This window comes from Neopsephotus bourkii, unplaced genomic scaffold (genome assembly GCF_033783945.1).
Source record: "Neopsephotus bourkii isolate Nb327-2 ecotype Australia unplaced genomic scaffold, CSIRO-AGI_Nbou_v1 NB_450, whole genome shotgun sequence".
NCBI lineage: Eukaryota > Metazoa > Chordata > Aves > Psittaciformes > Psittacidae > Neopsephotus > Neopsephotus bourkii.
In genome coordinates, this window is record NW_026900952.1 from 445,706 (window position 1) to 465,011 (window position 19,306).

Sequence of the window (19,306 nt, forward strand, 5' to 3'; positions counted from 1 at the left end):
TGTAGGAGAGCAGTCTGTACAGGTGTGTGATGCTGAGATAACAGCAAAGATGGGAGGAGGTCACATGCAACAAACAAACATTTACAGCTCTGGCACAGAGCACTAGGATTAAAGTGTCTCCTTAGAATTGAGAGAGGATTTCTTTGTGAATGATGGACTTTGGTTGATGTGAGAAAAGCAAAGCCAATTGATTTAATAGCAATTAACTCGTCCAGTATTGGAGAGCCGTTACAGTTGGGCATAATTCATTGAAAATTGTTCCCGCAATGCTGCAGTCCGTTAGATGTTTCAAAAAGGAGGTGGGAACTGATAGATATTCTGCACAGATACAGTCAAGAGGCAGAATAGTTAGGGGAGTCTCTCTGTAATATTGCCTCATGCCAGCAGGTAGTAGCCTTCTTTTATCTTCCTAGAAAGCCTTAATAAGGATGCCTCTGGGGGGAAGGGGAACTGACCTACTATTTGATGGATTGGTAATCTGCCTGCCAGATAATTGTATTTCCTATTGCACTTGGTATAATAGTTTTCCACGTAAATTATCAGTTACTTTGGTTTTATTTTTTATGTGGATTTCAGGAGTTAATCTTGACATTGAGCCATAAAAGGCATGGCTTTTTCTGCATCAGTGTCACAGGTGAAGGAGGAACTTTTTGCTGCTGGTCACCAGCAGCCAGAGAGGCCTGCTCTGCCTGGGCTTCTGTACCTCTCAGCACCCACTTTCTGTAGAGGCATGGGTCTAGTCTAGCTAGCATGCTAAGAATGTTTTAGTTCATGCCTGCCCCGGCAGTACTCAGTACAAGCTAATTTCCACTTGAGTTAGTCTGGGCATGCTGTATTGACTTCCATAATGGTTTTTGTTGTGCAGCCCAGTGCTTCTTGTGTTCAGAGAGGCACAGACATTCTCCACCAGGTACAAATACTTCTCAGTTTCCTATTGTTATACAGGGCACCAAAAAATGGGGCAGCTGGCTTGGATTTATAGTTGCAACTCCTCAGTTTTATATAAGCATTCATTTAAATTGATGTGATGTTTTCTGTGGAAGTCATTCTGTGCTGTTCGCCTTTCATTGCATTGCATCATAATAGCATCAATAGTGATTTTAATATTGTACAATTTTCAAGCTCCTTGATCTAGTTATGTGACTGTCATCTGAAAATAACCATAAAGGACAAAGTACATTTTGCATATCTGAGAAGAAATCAGAAACAGGATGCATAGTTAGCGCAATCTGTTACTTCATTTTAAATGGATCATTAATGAGGTTTTTAACAAATAGTAGAGTTTTTCCCATTTTTTTAATTAGAAAATGGAGTGGGGGAAAGAAAAACATAAATGAAAGAAAAACAATTTTCTTATCATTTTTCTTTTGGAATTGGATGACTTGCTTCAGTGCTGTGTGACTATATTTAATTAATGATCTCAAACTTTCTTATGCTGTTTGTTAATGCTAGTCATTGTGCTGGCTGTGTGTCTGTTAGTTTATTTGCATATGTGTGTGTGGAAATATTCCCAATGTGATGATCTGTTCTTTGATACAGAAATATAATCACATTATACATCTTGAGAATGTATTTTCTGTCTTTGTTAATCATTTTATTCTGCTGATTCACCTTTGTTATGACAGTTTTATAGAGTCATAGAGTTTAACACTGGTAGTGATTTGAAAACAGCATGACCCATGTGCATTCCATCCCTTTTGGTCACTGAGCCAGTGTGGGGGGACCCCCAGAATTCTGAGCCATTTACAGCCCACTTTGCTAGGCAACATCTTATCACTGGCCAAAAAATTGTTTTCTGCCTGTTCCAGTTGAGCTGATCTCTGCTCTTATGTCTGATATAGGCAATAACAGCAGCATGCTGAATTCCATTGTATGGTGCTATAGGGGTATATTTAATTTCCCTTATTGAGATGCATATGTGTTCCCATTTAAGTAATGAAGTATTTAAAATGCCTTGCTGAAAAAATGAGAAGACAGTTTTACAGCTCTAAAACTCCTATGCCAATATTTCTAGAACGCTTTTTTTCTGGGAAAATAAATGTTGAAGTATAAATGTTCATCCATTGCACATGTCTGCAGTCATCCTCTCTAATGCTCAGATTGGGCTATAGTAACTTCTGCTAAAATATCTCTGGAAGCAAAAATCAGGTGACTGGTTTCATTGGAGAAAGTAGTTAATTCCTTTACAAACAGCAAGTACACCGCTTGCTCAGAACATCGGTGAGTCCTGATACTGAAAACAGTGCAATTTTCTGGTGGTTCAGTGATGCAGTTGGAATTATTGTTAAGAATAACATGTGTACTAAGTCAGTAAATCTGTGAGTTTGGGAAGGCATTTTACCTGGAGCTTTAATCTTGAACAAATACCTGACAGTAGCTCTAGTAATAACACTTTAAAAGGTGCACACAGAATAACTAAGGGATAGACATCACTGATAATATAAAACACAGGGCCTGGATATAGTAAATAGTATAATGAAAAGTATCTTGGATACTGAATGCTTGTAGAATTTCAATCTATTCAACAATATATTGGACAAAATATGTTTATACAGGATATTGATCATTGAAGATATTTTCCATAATCTGTCTGCAACAGGCAGTACCTCCTGGAAGAATATGGAAATATTGAGAAATTGCTCCCAAATTAAAAAAGAAAAAAAGAAGAAAAGAAAAAAAAAAGCTAATTTTTCTGAAATAGATGCATGAAGCGCAGCATGCAGATAACAGCGGCTGTAGGAATGGTGCCTGCTTTGTTCTCTAGCAGACAAATTTCTGCAGTGGGTACCAAGAGAGCAGGCTGGGGATTAACTGGGCATAAGATTGTGTGTGACTGATGTTTCAGGGCTCTGCAAAGAAGTGTCTTGTTGACTGCTTCTGCACAGTGTGTAAAGGCTTTTGTGCTAGTTTCTTTTCCTTCTTTGACCAAGGCTTTTGGATGTACGGGGTGATGGACTGCTCACACAACCTCAACAAGTCTCCATGGTTTGCATCCTTCACAGGGTCCCCCTAGCAAAGCACCCTGGCCAGGTCTGCTCCATTTGTTCCTCCAAATTGAGTGTCCTGGTGCTGTGGAGGGCATAGATTTAGTCTCTCATGTTGCAAGCCTGGAGAATTAATGGGGAAACGAAAAGAGCCTGATCCAAAGTCCTTTTGTTTGGTTCGGGTTTTTTAAGTCCTTTTTTATTGATTTCAGTGGGCTGTGAGTCAGATCCATGCTGCCTTTTACATGATATGTTGGTCCAATGACTGACAGGGCTGCAGATGCTTATTCTTTTGAAGTCATTGGCCAAGGCATTCACATAAACCATGGATTTTATTGAAACTGCAATTAAAGCAAATCAGGCTTAATGCACACTGAAAGCCTTTGTAATTAGTATACAGGTGAACATGGAGGAAAAGGCACAGCTTTCCATCCTTCCAAGCAAAACTGAAAAAAAGAACTGTGTTTATAATCTAACAGCATGTGAATATTAACGCACAAATTCCTCTGAGTCCCCTAGTTCCCCAATGCAATTATTTTCTATTCACATTAATTGTTCCTAACACATGACAGTAATGACTTTGAGTTAAAATGTGTGCAAAGGAGGCCTTCAGCAGATCAATGCTGTTTAAAAATAGGGTCACTTCTGCAATCATTCACTCAAGGTGTAACAGCTCAAAATTAAAACAACATTAACGTGTTGATTGATTTATAAATGTTAATTTTGTAGTTCATTTTTATGCCTTTTTTCCTGAAACCTGTCAAACTCTATGGATAATGGTGGGTCTTGCGTTCATTTGTCATTGTTGCATGTGAAGTAATGGCAAGTTGCAAAACAGTGACTAGAAGAAAAAGTAGAGTTTCTTTTGGGTAAAGAATGATCTGTTCTGCAGACAGGAAGTCTTGGACAAAGTAAGCACAAAGAGCAATGTTTCAAATTAGAAGAAATCCTCTTTTACCTTGGGGTCTTCTTTTACATTGAAATTTAACAGCAGAGTTTGGAATTTTAGAAATGCTGATCTGCTGCATATTTGACAAATGCTTATGTTTTGCTCATTCCCTTCTGCTCCCCCAGAAACTCCATTCACGCATCTTAGACCTCTCATCTGGGGATTTGCTTTCAGAAGTAGAACGAAACAGAAGCCTGATGCAGTCTCGAACTGCTGATGCTCAAATTCACGTGAGTTTTTGTGCTGTCCTTGTACCCCTTATTTGGGACCCTGCTTTTTGCCTCTGAAGTCTGATGCCAGGGATGAGCCATAAAGCAGAGCTCTGAATTGAAACACTGCTGAGGCAGATAACAATACTTCTTCTTTCTTCTGTTCTCTGAAATTTAATATTGTGTCCTCAGTTGATATAGTAAGCAGATAGTGTCACTCTGTGCAAAAAAAGCGTAAATCTTAGCAATGTCCCCAGTATACCTTTTTGGGTATTGATTACATCTCAGAATCTCTGAGAAATGGTCAAGGAGCTTTTTATTAAAGCCCATACACCGTATTATTCATCCCACTTTTATGATATATTATGTATGAACTTTTAAAAATTCATGGTCTCTGCATTTTTTTTTTCAGATGGGGTTAGCTTTGTGCTTATTTGGCAAAACGTTAGCCAGCGTGGCTTTCATGTTTCATTGTCAAAGAGAAAAGTAGCTTAAAAAACAAAAGTCACGTAGGGGAAAAGAGGACAGGAACAGCACACTGAACCTGTGCATGACTTTGAAGTATAGTAGTGTCAACAAAAATGTAATCTCCTTTGTAATACATACTTTAATGAAAACGCATTGTTTCAGAGGTTCACAAAAATGCTAACCACCTTTGCTTGATATGTAATTAAGCCTTCAGGTTAGTTTTTTCTAACATAGTTTTTTGTCTAACAGTCTGATTCCATTTTCTGTGATTTCTAGTGAAAATGATGTGTTTAAATTGTAATACTACATTCAGGCCTTTTTAATTTCATTAAAGGTAATGACTTAAGAGTCTTGATTACAAAAAATTAAAATTTCACCATGTCAGTTATAGACATGTATGCGAGTTAAATATGTTTAATGAACGCATCATAAACATATTATTCGAAGTACTTTCTTGGATAATTACAAGAATAAAAGCAAATTACATGGGAAAATTCCACCCTCAGTGATCTAAATGCAGTGTGGAAATTGGGTGGATATCCTACTTCAGCATATGTAATGGTGCGATATTTTTTGCACATCTTCTCCTTTCTTAAACGATACAGATGATTACAGTAATACATTGTTATTTAGCTTTCCTTAGATATCTCCATCTTTTCTACTGCTAAAACTGTAGTACCAAAAGCCTTTCTCCTCTCTTTAGGTGAAAAGAAAGCAGTGAGGGGATGGAAAGGCTCTCAGAGTAGCTGAAGATGACAGGAGGAAAAGGCAGTACTTGTCAGTACACTGTGATCTCCTCTTTTCTCCGACATGAGACTCTCATAGGAAATGGTTTTACAGGCATCCTTCCCTTATACACTGTGATGACTGGGACATAGCCGAGTATAAAGGGCAGAAATTTGACATGACATGCTTTCCCAGTGCCATAGCTGAAAGGCAACAAAATAACCAAAAGAAGCAGATGCTGCCAATAGCCTCTCTGTAGTCAACCTTACAGGGAATGACACTGTTGTAGCTGGGGCAGCTCATAAGAGGGGGTCTCCCATGTGAACCACAATGTCATAAATAAAGAGTAATTTGTCTCAACAAAGGAAGAAAGTCTGTTTCAGAGCCCAAAACACAGGCATCAGCCTGCCTCACACTGAAAGATGTGCTCTTCCCAGATCTGTGGATTTAAAGACTACTCCTCTTGAAGGAGGACATGTAGCAATAATTCCCAGAGGTGAAACGTTCTCTTGCTACCTCTAAATGATTTTCCCATTCATAGGTTTTGCCTGTGACAGAGAATAATGGTTTACCCTGTAGTTACGTTTGTCAAAAACAGAACATTATTATGTCAGTTGAGCAATGAGCAGCTGTACTGATGAACTCCTCAGCAGTAAAAATTCTGCTCTCCCATTTAACTGAAAAAAGGTTCAACCCTTGTAGTAATAAATGGGAGGACATGGGAGAATAAATGGAAGAAGGAGAAAAGCCAGAGAAGGAGAAGGAGAGAAGCCAGAGAGTTGTAGTCTATGGGGCGGAGTCTAGTTGGAGGCCTGTATCTAGTGGAGTGCCTCAAGGGTCGGTACTGGGACCAGTATTATTTAATATATTCATTAACGATTTAGATGAGGGAATTGAGTGTAATATCAGCAAGTTTGCTGATGACACTAAGCTGGGAGGGGTGGCCGACACGCCGGAAGGCTGTGCTGCCATCCAGAGGGACCTGGACAGGCTGGAGAGCTGGGCGGGGAATAACTTGATGAAATATAACAAGGGAAAGTGTAGAGTCCTGCATCTGGGCAGGAACAACCCCAGGTTCCAGTATAGGCTGGGGAACGACCTGTTAGAGAGCAGTGTAGGGGAGAGGGACCTGGGGGTCCTGGTGGACGACAGGGTGACCATGAGCCGACACTGTGCCCTTGTGGCCAAGAAGGCCAATGGCATCCTGGGGTGTATTAGAAGGGGGGTGGTTAGTAGGTCGAGAGAGGTCCTCCTTCCCCTCTACTCTGCCCTGGTGAGACCTCATCTGGAATATTGTGTCCAGTTCTGGGCCCCTCAGTTTAAAAAGGACAGGGACCTGCTGGAGAGAGTCCAGCGCAGGGCAACTAAGATGATTAAGGGAGTGGAGCATCTCCCTTATGAGGAAAGACTGAGGGAGCTGGGTCTCTACAGTTTGGAGAAGAGGAGATTGAGGGGTGACCTTATTAGTGTATATAAATATATAAAGGGGGAGTGTCACGAGGATGGAGCCAGGCTCTTCTCAGTGGCAAACAATGAAAGGACAAGGGGTAATGGGTACAAATTGGAGCAAGAGGTTCCACTTAAACCTGAGAAGAAACTTCTTCTCAGTGAGGGTGACGGAACACTGGAACAGGCTGCCCAGGGAGGTTGTGGAATCTCCTTCTTTGGAGACATTCAAGACCCGCCTGGACACGTTCCTGTGTAACCTTATCTAGGTGTTCCTGCTCCGGCAGGGGGATTGGACTAGATGATCTTTTGAGGTCCCTTCCAATCTCTAACCTACTGTGATACTGTGATACTGTGATACTGTGAAGAAATTAGCAGAAGGGCAACAAAAATGTTAGTATATGAGAAGTGCCTACAAACAGCATGTTTTTGGAGATTAGCATGAAGAAGCTGTGTCTAGTGCATATACGGTTTCAATAATTGTTTTGTGGATTCAATAACTTCATATTTCTTGTATCTTCTTGAATATAAAGGTAAAATTTTTATCTAAGCAAAATCAGTTTGGGGTATATCTACATGCAAAATCAATAAATATTTTTTGAGCTTGCTTTAATGAAATCTGAAGCAAAGTTTTATGAAACAGAGTCATATAGAATCATAGAATCATTTAGGTTGGAAAAAACCCTTAAAATCAATGTGTCCAACTATTAACCTAATACTGCCATGTCCACCACTAAACCATATCACTAAGTGTCACCTGTATACATTTTTTTAAATACCTCCAGGGATGGTGACTCCACCACTTCCCTGGGCAGCCTCTTCCAATGCTTGACAATCCTTTCAGTGAAGAAACCTTTCCTAACACCCAATGTAAACATCCCCTGGAAAAACTTGAGACTGTTTCTTCTCAACCTATTGCTTGATATTTGGGAGAAGAGGCCAACCCCTACCTCACTACAACCTGCTTTCAGGTAGCCATGTCATTCTGTCTGGCATTCCTGGTAATTAAATAGATGTCTGACTCTGTAAGGGAGCTGGAGAATAGCATAATAGAATGGTGCAGGCACTTAACATTAAAGAAGCTCTAACACTGTTAGGCACAAGAGTATTAGTTTGAAAACAAATTAAAGGCATCCTAGATACTCCTACAGAGGTTTAATATTTTACCTAAAGTGCTATCTGCTCTTCATTACTCTCTTCCTCAAAGCTGGCACTTAGTCACAGTCAGCTGAAATTGCATTTGGAGAAGGGCGATAACTACACAAGTACTAAAGGCAGCCATAAAGTGTCAATAAATTGCATAAGCAAGAGGCTTCAGCTGTCTGCAAGCGACACAAAGATGGATTGTCCTACGTCAGAGAGTTTCTTAGACAAAGCTTTGAACTAGATAGGAAACCAAAATTAGACTGTAATGGAGAGATTCCATTCTCAGTGGACATTCTGGCTGGGATACTAAATTAATTTACCTTGTCCGGGGTGCACAGCCTCATCAGTTACATTGTAGGGCTATAATGTGGTTGTCAAGATGTACTTGTATTCTTATATCTTTGTTTTCTGTATCTTACTCTGGCACACTGCTTGTATACAAAGCATAATTCAGATAGACTCAGAATAATCATTAGCAAAAGAATAGCAGAATATTGGTTTGAGAATAAAGAAGAAAATATGGAGGATTGTGGAATTTTTGCCCTGACAAATTTTAGCAATTTGTAATTTAGTTCTTGGTATTAAATTCACCAGATGCTAATGGCATAACAGGAATGCATAAGTAGCTTACTTGCTTTTTCTTTGTCCTTCTTAATCAAGAGAAAGTTAAATGATCTTTTTCCACCCATAAGATGTTTCTATTTCTTCTCATATTTTAGGAATGCCAGCAGAATGTGAAATCCAGTATACCCGTTTTGAAATGCCAGAGTCAATTAAATATGACAGGTCCTAGCTGCCTGTATCCCCGGAGCAGCTGCAGTAGCAGTGAACTCTCCCTCTCAAGTGCTTGCAGTGAATATTCCAGCGGTTCTTCCTACACGTGGAATGACGGAAAGACATGCAGCAAAAGGGTAAATCAAATTAATTTTCTTCATTTATTAGCATAAATTAATCTGAAAAAAGATAAATTGAAAAGCTGCCTATTTCAGAGATTTTTTTTTTCATTTTCCTCTCTCTTATATTTAAAACAGTTGTCACTGAAATCAGTAAGGATTCTGTCCCAAATGTCTCCCTCCCTTTCACTCTCCCCCTTTTAATTCTTCTTTAACAATTCCTTTATCACTCCAGTTTGCTCACAGTTTCCTCATTTATTCTGGCATTTATTCTGTCTTTCACAGTCCAAATTGCTCTTCTTCTTTATCTTAATCCCTCCATTCATATTGTTCTTCCTACAGGTTTTAAATGTGCTGTAGCCTTCACACCACTATGAAATCCTTTATTAAAAAAGAACATTGCTATTAATAGCAATGGGGGAAATGTAATACCCTATGCAGCTCCTATGTCTGTTTTCTAAAATGGTAACGCTTTTTATTAACAGCACATGTGAGTAATATGTGAATTTTATTTTGTTTCAACAGTCATCTGTGAGCTGGGATAAAAGAGTAAGTGTTGGCTCTTCGCTCCCAAGCAACCTCTCAAGTCCTGCAGATGATCTACCTCCAACTCGTATCAAAGAAAACCATATTTTAGAAGGGCTGAAGAAATTACAGAAAAAAAAAATATTACTTGAATCACCTTCAGTAATATCAAAATGGGGTTACAAAGATTGCATGAACTCTAATGAAGGAATATATTCCCCTGGAGTTAAATGTGGTGGCCATAATGAACAGACTTACTGTAAGCCAACAGAAATAGGCAGTATTTGCATTGAACATAACAAAGCGTTCTCTTATGATTCAGATTCACATGATGATGCAGATGACGACTCTTCATCCTTACTGTTGCTGCAGGAAGTACCAAGCAAAGACTGCAGGACCTATTGCAACAAATTAACTCACAGCATTTCTGACAGTCTCTTTGACTGGGATCCTAATAGGAAACACTTGCCAGAAAGAAGTTCATATTTTAATTCAAAGGAAAGACCTGAAAAATTGACTAGTTTTGTCAGTGGATTTCAGACAGAAGTAAAATCATGCAACAGAGCAAAGCCGCCTGAGTTACAGTTATATCAAAGCCATGCTAATATAGGCTGGAAGGACCTTAATTTTCAGCTTTCAGATACTGATGACAATGAAGTCTTGGATGAATTGCATATAGAAAGTAGTGATGAGAAAAGTCCATCAGATTTATCAGCAACTCCTTTTACTGAGAAGTACATGAAGACCTCTGACATGCTCAAAGACACAGAGAATTCTCAGTTTGTATCTACTGACAAAGAGGAAAAAAAGATACCTGCTCCCTCAGACATTAGGCCAAAGACAAGTAATTTCATTAAACAACAAAAGGTTATAAAAAAGACCTCTTCTGAAGAGTGCATTACAGTAATATTTGATGCTGAGGATGGTGAGCCTATTGAATTCAGCTCACATCAAACCGGAGTTGTCACTGTAACAAGAAATGAAATTTCAATCAACCAGCCACGAACTACATCCAGTGCAGAATATACTGAATTTATACCTCAGGGAATAACTGGTTTGCAGACAGGAACCAATGCTAGAAACTACACTTCTTTAGAAAGACCTGAAGATGAAACTGAGAAAAAGACTCTTGAAGATAATACAGGGAATAAAAACACAGTTGTCACCATGACCTGCAATGAATCTTCACACTGTGGAAAAATGATGCTGCAAAAGACTCCACAACAAAAACTAGCGAAGCCAGTGTATGATGCAACATACAAGGCCAGTTCAATCTCCACTGTGCATTCAGGAATCAATCAAAAGCCAAACTTGACTAAAATACCAAGCAGAGGTAAATTTTCTCCACAAAAAACTGCGATGACAGAGAATGGGAACACACCTGTAGCTGAAGCAGTAGGCTCTGCAGCCCTTGAAATATCACCTGCTCTGCCACCTGTAAAGCTTTCAAGATTTAAAAAGGCACAAAGTCCACCTCATCATTTTGACTCAAAGGTTGACTTTCAGGTTCCAAAGACCCCTATCCACCCTCTGCCTAGCTTGAAACATCCAGGTAGAAGTGACCGTTCAAAGTATCCAAAGAGTCAGAATCCAGCATCACCACTGTTGCCTCAGCACCTTATAGAGCCCAGTGACTATGGAGAACCTCCAACCAGAGACTTTCATTGTGATTTAGCAACTGCAGAAACCCGATCACCATCCCCACCCTTTCCTCCAGGCAGGTCAACATCCTTGTTGATTCGGCCTAATTATGCTCATTCACCACCTGTAGTGGTAAAGTTAGGAGGAGCTGGTCCCAGTGAAACAGCAAAAAATATACTGAAATCATCACCATCAAAAGGAACTGTGAACTCTGGCTTTCATAATCAATCTAGTTGTGAATTGCGAACAGAAAATGCATCTTCTGGGGCCAAAATTGAATTATCTTCCCTTCAAGAAAATGCAGAAGCAATTATGCAAAATAAGAGCATATCTCAGCAACCCCATAGTGCATGCCAAGAACTTCCCAATGTTTCCACAAAGCAAGTCTGCCCCCAAAGCCCTAATCAGCTGGGTCTCCACAGGAATCGTGAATTTCCTAACACAGATTTTCAAACAGCCAGGTCCTTTTCCCTAGGTTTTCCATCATTGGAAAGAACTTTCTCACAAGACACGTATTCCAGCAAAAAAGGTATTTCCTGTGACAGTGGGGTAGATCAGACACAAAAGGTGCCAAACATTCTCCCTGCAACTCCTCAATGTCATACCACAAGCACAAGTGAGCCTTTACTATCTCAGGTAAACAATTCCCCATTGTCAACACTGTTTCATGGTAGTGAAACTGCACATGCTACCCAAAACTCTAATGAGAAAGGAATGAAAACCCGTCTCCCTGTAGGACTGAAATTATTTGTCAAATCCCCCCAACTTCGCAAGAGTTCTACTGTACCAGGGAAACAGGAAAAAGACAGTATAAATGCAGCTTCCAAAAGTGATGTGAGTTCAAGTAAGTACAAGCAAAATGAATCTATATGTGTAACCAATGGAAGTACAATGGGTGCTGAATTAAAAGACACTGAGTCTGGTACTGAAGTAAGACACAGTTTTAGTGTGGGACTTGGTATGGATGCAGCATCACCTCATTCACATGAAAACTCCAACTTGGTGGTAGACAGAGTAGATGGATTAGAAAACAAATTAGTTAAGAGATCTGTTTCTTCTAGTAACAAATCACACTTGAAGCCAGCTCTGGGCATGAATGGGGCGAAAGCTCGCAGTCAGAGTTTCAGCATTCATACAGGGGAAAAGCCTTCTGCCTCTGCAACAGAAGGTCTCGGAAAAGTAAGGACTCAGATTATTACAAACACTTCTGATAGAGGAAATTCTCTAACAAGGCAGAACTCATCCATGGAAGGACTTCAAATCAAGCCCATTCCTGGGTCAGCAATGACACCAGTGACTCTTTCATATACTCCTAAAACCACAGAAAATTCCTATTCTAGACAAGGCTCTCTTGGAAATGCAACTAGTTGCAATAGCCAGCATGGAAGCCCAAGCAAACTGCCCTTCAGATCATCTCCAAAACTAGACCTGTTTCACAGCACTTCAAAATGCAATGGAAACAAACCATTTTCTCAGAAAGATGCACGCAGCCTGTCTGTCCAGAGTGAGAAAAGCACTGAAAATTTTCAACATGAAGCTCACAGTAAAAAAAGTGTTCTACCAGCAGAACTGGAACTAGAACTAGAAGCATCAGTTTCTGTATCTTCCAAACAGTTTTCATCATTTCAAAGCTCAGGTGGAATAAAGTCTTCTCAGAAACTGGAAGCAACAAAGTCACGAAAACAGCAAACGTGTTTACAGTTAGTAGAACACTCTGAGAATGGTGCCAATATTTTGAGTTCTGCAGCTCTGCAACCTACGATAGAGGAAAAAGTCATGCTATGCATCCAAGAAAATGTGCAAAAAGGTCAGGGACAAGCTAAATCTCCCACAACAGAGACTAAACAAAGGACTGGGCCCTCTATAGCTAGTTGGTTTGGCTTTCGAAAGAGTAAGCTCCCAGCACTGAGTAGCCGGAAGACTGATGATCCTAAAACAAAGGTAGAAAAAAAAGATGCAAGAATTTCAGGATTTGGAATTAAGCAGGCAAAATTGGAGAGAAAAAAAGAAAAAAAGAAAACTGAACAACACTGTGAAATAGAAAATGAAATTAACAGGAAAGCAGACAATGGTGATATTTTAGCTGATGCCATGGAGAGCAAAATTCTGAAACCTTCGCAAGACACTCCTGGTGAGATTGAGCGTGAGCAAGGCAAAGGTTCCAGCACATCTGCGTTCTCAACAAAAGACAGTTTTATGAAAGAGCTTTTAAACAGGTAAAACTCTGGAACACAGTTTGGGATGTTGTACGCTGTACCTTTACAGCTGATCAAATGCCAAGTTCAGTGTGTTTCTCATAGGCTAAGAATGCATAGTAGTAATTAGTAGGGAGACAATCAGGATGTGAATCTGCACAAAAAAGACCTCCAAAACATTAATAGTGAGATGATAATTTTGTTCATGTTACGTTGTTAACCAAACCAGTGGTCTTTGAAATTAAAGAATGACAAGTTACATCCAAGTTGATAGAAATTCAAATTATTCCAGAAATCAAGAATCTAAGCAGATGGTGTGTAAAGATTGATAATATTTAGGTACATGTTTTAATGTGTTCCATCTTCATGTATTGTAACCAGCAGACATATATTTGGTAACTAGTCAGAATTAATTACATTTCTAGCTACCACAACCTTCATTCACGGAACTTAACAATTGCTATATTGTGTTTTCAAGTTTGCCCCACAGCAGTCCCAAATATAATATAAATCATTATATGTGAAAGGCTAAATTGATATACTACCTGAAATTGTAAGTGACAGGTTTGATCAAGGCTAGTTAGAAACATTTATCACTCAAAGGTTTAGAGACAGAAAGATACAGAGAGGTTACTTTAAACATTAAAGGAATGGGAAAGTAGAGTGATTGAAGAAGGGCAATGTAATTTATCAGAGGAATCACTCTCTACCTGCAGAGTTGATAAGAAAGCAGCTCAGCAGACAGAAAGTGGATCAAATAATGTTTCCTACAGGAGTGTGTCGAAGGGCAGCTCCCAGGGCTCCTCTCTTCACGACAACTCTATTAGCTCTCAAGGAAACCACAAGAAAAACAGCAACACAAAAGCTGATATGGAAATGCAGAATCAGACCCTGGTAAGTGCTTTGGTATATGAAAACATTATTATGTTCTTTTTTAACTTCTGGAGGTGCTCCTGACTGTCGGTACAGACAAACAGGACAATAGCGGTTTATATATGATAGAAGGATTTTGTGTGACTAGAGAATTGTGGATTAATACTAAAGTTGGCAGTTTAAGTACAGGCCAGGTTATATGGCTAGTCAGGAAGATCCTACTGCTTCTGCTGGCAATTCAATTCCAATGGAGATACATGCACAATGGTGTTATACTCTAGTAGAGTAAAATAATAGGACTTTTTTTTTTTTTTTTCAGATTTTTCCCCTTTCCCTGAAAATTGCATGCCAGTGTTAACATTCCTCTGAACATTATAGAAATCATTTAACCTAAAAAGCGCACTGATGATGCGAAAGAGGCAAAGTATTTGACCAAGTTTGAGAATATTTGTTACTTAAGAGAGAGTCTTTCAAAAGCAAAACCATACTTTTGACCCATATCTCTGTACCATGGAAAATCTATGTTTAATGCCCTGTAGTTAGTTTTATGCTTCAATAAGGTACTAAGTGTATCTCATACACCAGGTTACCCAGAAAGTAGGGATGATGCAATTTAGAAGAAAAATAAATATTTTTTTTTTGCTAGCTACTAGATTCTGCTTCTTGAAAGGTTTTGTGAGTGGCTAACTTTTCTGCATGGGGAAGTATACATGCAGTCAAGGACCCAAAGTCAGACTGAATGGGTGCACTTCCTTGTGAAGCTTCTATTAATATAGAATTTAGTAAGCAATTTCTTGCCCAGAAGGGGCTTTTCCCGTGATGTTTTAAAGTCCAAGCACCAGGAAAACAGAGATGCTTTAACTTGATGAGCATTATTTTCTCATTCCTGATAGCTGTCTTGACCACGTTCTTATGCTGATTATTAACAGTAATCACAGTTTCCACCGAATAGCCTGAAAACCCGTGCCAAATGCAATCCTGATCATGAAGTTAAGGCTATCACTTTTGTTGTTCTGATAAAACTGAGTTACTGAAATACAGAACATGCAACTATTTCATCTGAGAGAATTTGAAACACGAATTCTTTGGGATGTGTTTTAAGGGTAAAACAAATTTCAAAAAGCTTAATAAAATGGGAACTGGAAAAACTCTTATCTTAGCACTGACATTTAAGATGCTTAAGGTTAAAATATCCCATGCATAGTTTCAGCTTCATGCAAGTGTTTAATGATGATGTCTTTTCTAAGAACATCTGCAAGGTCATTTTTAAAACTTAACAGTGAACGTATGCAGAATGAATGTGTTTGAAAACTTTTTCCTCCTGACTCCTGTGGTATCATCTCTTCTTTCAAAATGTAGATGTCTCCTGCATTATAAAGCCACAAATTATAAGCATATCTAAGGCTGTCCTTGTAGTGTCACTGAAAGGAAACAGAGAATGAAAGTCTGGAAATGTGCAATATGCAGGAAATTCAATCCAACTGATCTAGAACTTTGATAGCAAAGCAGAGCCCCTTATCAGAGCCACTCAGTTTTAACTATGCCCCATTTAATATGGTCCTGACAGCTTAGGGTATATCTTCACTGTACAGAAATACAAAAAACTCTCCACACCGCTTCTACAGTTTCTTTCTGACTCATTATCTTCTAATGCTGGAATAATTTGCTGCGCTTTTTGTCTGTCATTTTGTGAAGTCTCTCTAAACATAGCAATAATAGTCATTTAGAACTCTAAGTATATGTTCAAGACATGCTTTGTTTTATCAGGTAACTACAAAGATTGTTCTTAATATACAAAAATAATGGAGAACTGCTAATTGTATTATTTCATTAAGGGCATGTTAGTTACAGGGAAAAGGCATTATCTGTCATATACAATACACTCCCTTGTTCATGGGAAATCAGTATCTTTTGTATTGTTTTATAAGATTAAGTTACATAGTATGCTTCTTCTTTTTGAGTTTCATACTATGTTTTTTTGTGTCACTTAATTCCTAAAAGAAATACCTAGTGCCAAAAGACTGGGGACATTCAGAGTAACAGTACTAAACCCATGCTTACAGTTCTTAACCTGTGAAAGAGATATACCTTAAGATTCCATGGTATGTGATATTTCATCTTGTCCTCCAAACTTCTACAAGAAAAACAATGCAAAGTTTTAAAATTCAGAGTTCATGCATCTTATTACTATAATTTCCAGTTATTCTTTGGTGTCTGCTTACTTTGAAGCATATTTCAAAGGACCGCGAGACAGCTGTGACTGAAAAGTCGCATGCAATCGAATGGCCTGTTGTGCATTTTTTTGCTTGTAAAAAAGACAAAACAAATTCTTTCAGAGAAAACAGCATAAATCTTTTGAAAAGCCCTAAACAATGAAGATTTCTTTTTTGAATAATGCAAAGTGCAGTCAACCATACGGGTTTAGCGTCGAAGCTGTTGTGTTTCAAAACTGCATATCATATATACTTCTTCTTTAAATCCTGGCCATAACATTTTTTAACATTAATTTCCTAGCAAGTTTTTCCTTTAAAGCCTATTTAATTTTTGATGATTAAATCTCTCCCCTTATGATGTGCCAGGTAAAGACTTGGGGCCCTATTACACTGTAACATATGCACCAATTACATCTGATTCTGTTCATGCAAGGAATGTTATTGCTCAACTGCCACTGAATTTATGGAAAAAGCAATGTTCCACCAATGGCGGCCTTGTGCTTTCACCTTCAGAGGGATATGCTTCCCGTTAGTGTTCATCAAAAAAGCACTTTGTTCTAAAGGCCAGCCAACAGAAATACATAATCCTTTAGCCCACACCAAGGATATTCCACATTCTCCAATACTTTTTCATGTCCTTGGCTGGAGCTTAAGGTGAGATACAATCATTTTTGTGCTGCACTGCTTCATTTCATCTATGTGATTTTATTACAGCCCAGTGTAATTTAGAAAAGCCATGGGCTTTACTTTGTGAAGTGGAAGTGTGGCACCAAAATCGAGACACCAGGAGCTTTGTGTAGCACTGTCTGTCTGCAGTCTGTGTGTTTGGGGAATACCCAGAGAGCTATCCTAATACTATGAAATGTCACATCAGCAGTAAGCCACAGACTGCCATGCAGTCTGCAAATGTGAGAAATTGTTCTACCCATTCTTTGCATGATCACATACCCTTGTCTTAATTTTCCATAGCCTGAAGAGCGTTCCTTCAGAAAAAAAAAAAAGATGTAATCAAATCTCTGGGATTAGGAGATTATAAATGCACTTTATTTAGATGGAGAGCGAGTCTTCCATGTCTTACTGAGGCTAGTCACAGGAGGTCAATAAGGCTACTAGTGTAAGCCAAACAAGCAGAATATATACTATGGTCAAAGATATGGCATGCACATGATGATAAATTCTATTGGTTTATATTGCAGAAGATTTTTAATGTTATTGTGGATGTGCTGTAAGTAGTTTAAAACAGCAGAGGGACTAATAAATAAGTTAAAATCTTTGAGACAGATATTGAAAATATTTTTTTTTCTGCAGTGCTGGCTTTCCTCCTCTCATCACCCTGAAAGTATTTTCATTCCTGTTTATGTATCATGGCAGAAAAATACGTCCCTGGATCTGAATTATGGTTTCTGATGGCATGTAATGGAAGGGGTTTTCACTGTATGCTAGGAAGATACCCAGATTATATATACACTTGGAAAATAGTGCAGAAGAACAGCAAAAAATATGCCTTCAGCTGAAAAATAGAGTATCTAGAGGATTTGATTAACACATACTTGAATAAAGCATGTAGGCTCTTAGTGTGCCCTGCATTCTTAAATTAAGTTTTTCTCTCTGTTTAGCTCATTACTGCTTTTAAATAGAAGTGGAATCAAAAATGCCAGAGTTCTGTGTTTGCAAACTGAGCTACAGAGATTCCATATCATGTATTAAGTTCACTTTTTTTTCAGCTTAGAATGTGAAATGTGGTGTTTCTAGAGAGAAGCAAAGAGGTCAGAACAACTGCAGAAAAGAGTTTTCCATTTGAAAACTCTTCCAAGGGTATTTTTTGACTGCTGCATATTTTGACTTTGAATGAAGTTAAAGTTGTTATCCTCAGCTACTGTTCATAGAATGAACTCTTCCACTCTTAGCTGCCCTGTAACTTTATTCTGGTTTATTTCTGAAAAGATATTCTCTAGTTATCCTGACGCAACATGACTGAGTCACAGATTTTCTTCACTTTTGTTGTTGTACTATGTACAGGCTAAAGTAGTCACAGAAAACCTGCAAGAAGAAGAGGAGGACACCATGACAAGGACTACATGTCAGAGTCATGTGATAGGTACAAAATTATGTTTTACGCTGGATTTTATTGCTGTCAGTTCTTAGGAAATAAAACCCAAACTTGTTTAATTCTCGTTATTTGTTTGCCCACCTAATGTTAGCTTTAGCATTCATTTAGCCCTGTTCCTGGATAACCTGATTTCACCAACTATATTAAAAAATTGGGTACATACCATTACCAGTTGTGGGTCAGTTCAATGCTGACAGAAGGCCTTTGGAATCTGGCCAAGAAAGATCATTTCAGCCTCCAAAACTAGTTGATTACATATAGTGGCTTAACTCAAGGGTAGTTGTGCATGATACTTTCAGTGGGAATATTACTGATATGCTGTAACTCTGTCATCTGGCCTTGAATTACTGAAATTCTGAATAAAATTCTGAATAGCAGAATAATTTCTGTAATGAACTAAACCAGAAGGAGTAGCAAAACAGGTGTCTGTTCAAAAGATCTTAAAGCTTTTGCCTTTTTAGGCAGAGACTGCAGCAATAGTTAGAATCTGATTCAGTGTTTTCAGGTCACTGTAAGTGATTTGGCTAGAAAGCAGCTCTTTTATTTCACTAATATTGTCAACCTAGCAAGTGTGGCTGAACAGAGGTATCGTGTTGAAATACATTTCTCTTTAAGGTAGTAGGAAAATGTTTGCATACTGTGTTGACTTCAACATTCTTTTCAGTCTCAAATTCAGCCAAATAAACTCTGGCTATCTTACTTGGCAAAAAGATCCCTAAAACTCTATGAACCCAGCCATAACTTAGCTCCATTACAGCAACCATATAACAAGAACTTCACACAATGCACTGAAGGGATTCTGTGAGTGGGTAGGCACTAGTCCTGAAAAGAGAAATACATACTTCTCACTCTATGAGTTAAAGGCTTACTTTCTGTTACTCAGAATTGTCCAAAAGTTAATAACTCACTCGAGATTGTTCAGAATTAT

General features: G+C 38.6%; 1 protein-coding gene across 12 annotated transcripts in view; it reads left to right on the forward strand.

Annotated features, from left to right (window-relative positions):
* Nucleotides 1-19,306, forward strand: part of NCKAP5 (NCK associated protein 5) — a 496,578-nt gene that overhangs the window by 421,815 nt on the left and 55,457 nt on the right. For 9 of the 12 annotated variants that reach the window (XM_061349572.1, XM_061349575.1, XM_061349574.1 and 6 more), the window contains 5 exons: nt 4,059-4,163; nt 8,648-8,839; nt 9,347-13,203; nt 13,899-14,076; nt 18,288-18,366. In XM_061349572.1, coding sequence (XP_061205556.1) covers nt 4,059-4,163; nt 8,648-8,839; nt 9,347-13,203; nt 13,899-14,076; nt 18,288-18,366 — 4,411 coding nt within the window. The remainder of the gene's footprint in view (nt 1-4,058; nt 4,164-8,647; nt 8,840-9,346; nt 13,204-13,898; nt 14,077-18,287; nt 18,367-19,306) is intronic. The other 3 variants (XM_061349578.1, XM_061349584.1, XM_061349580.1) reach the window with 3 other exon arrangements.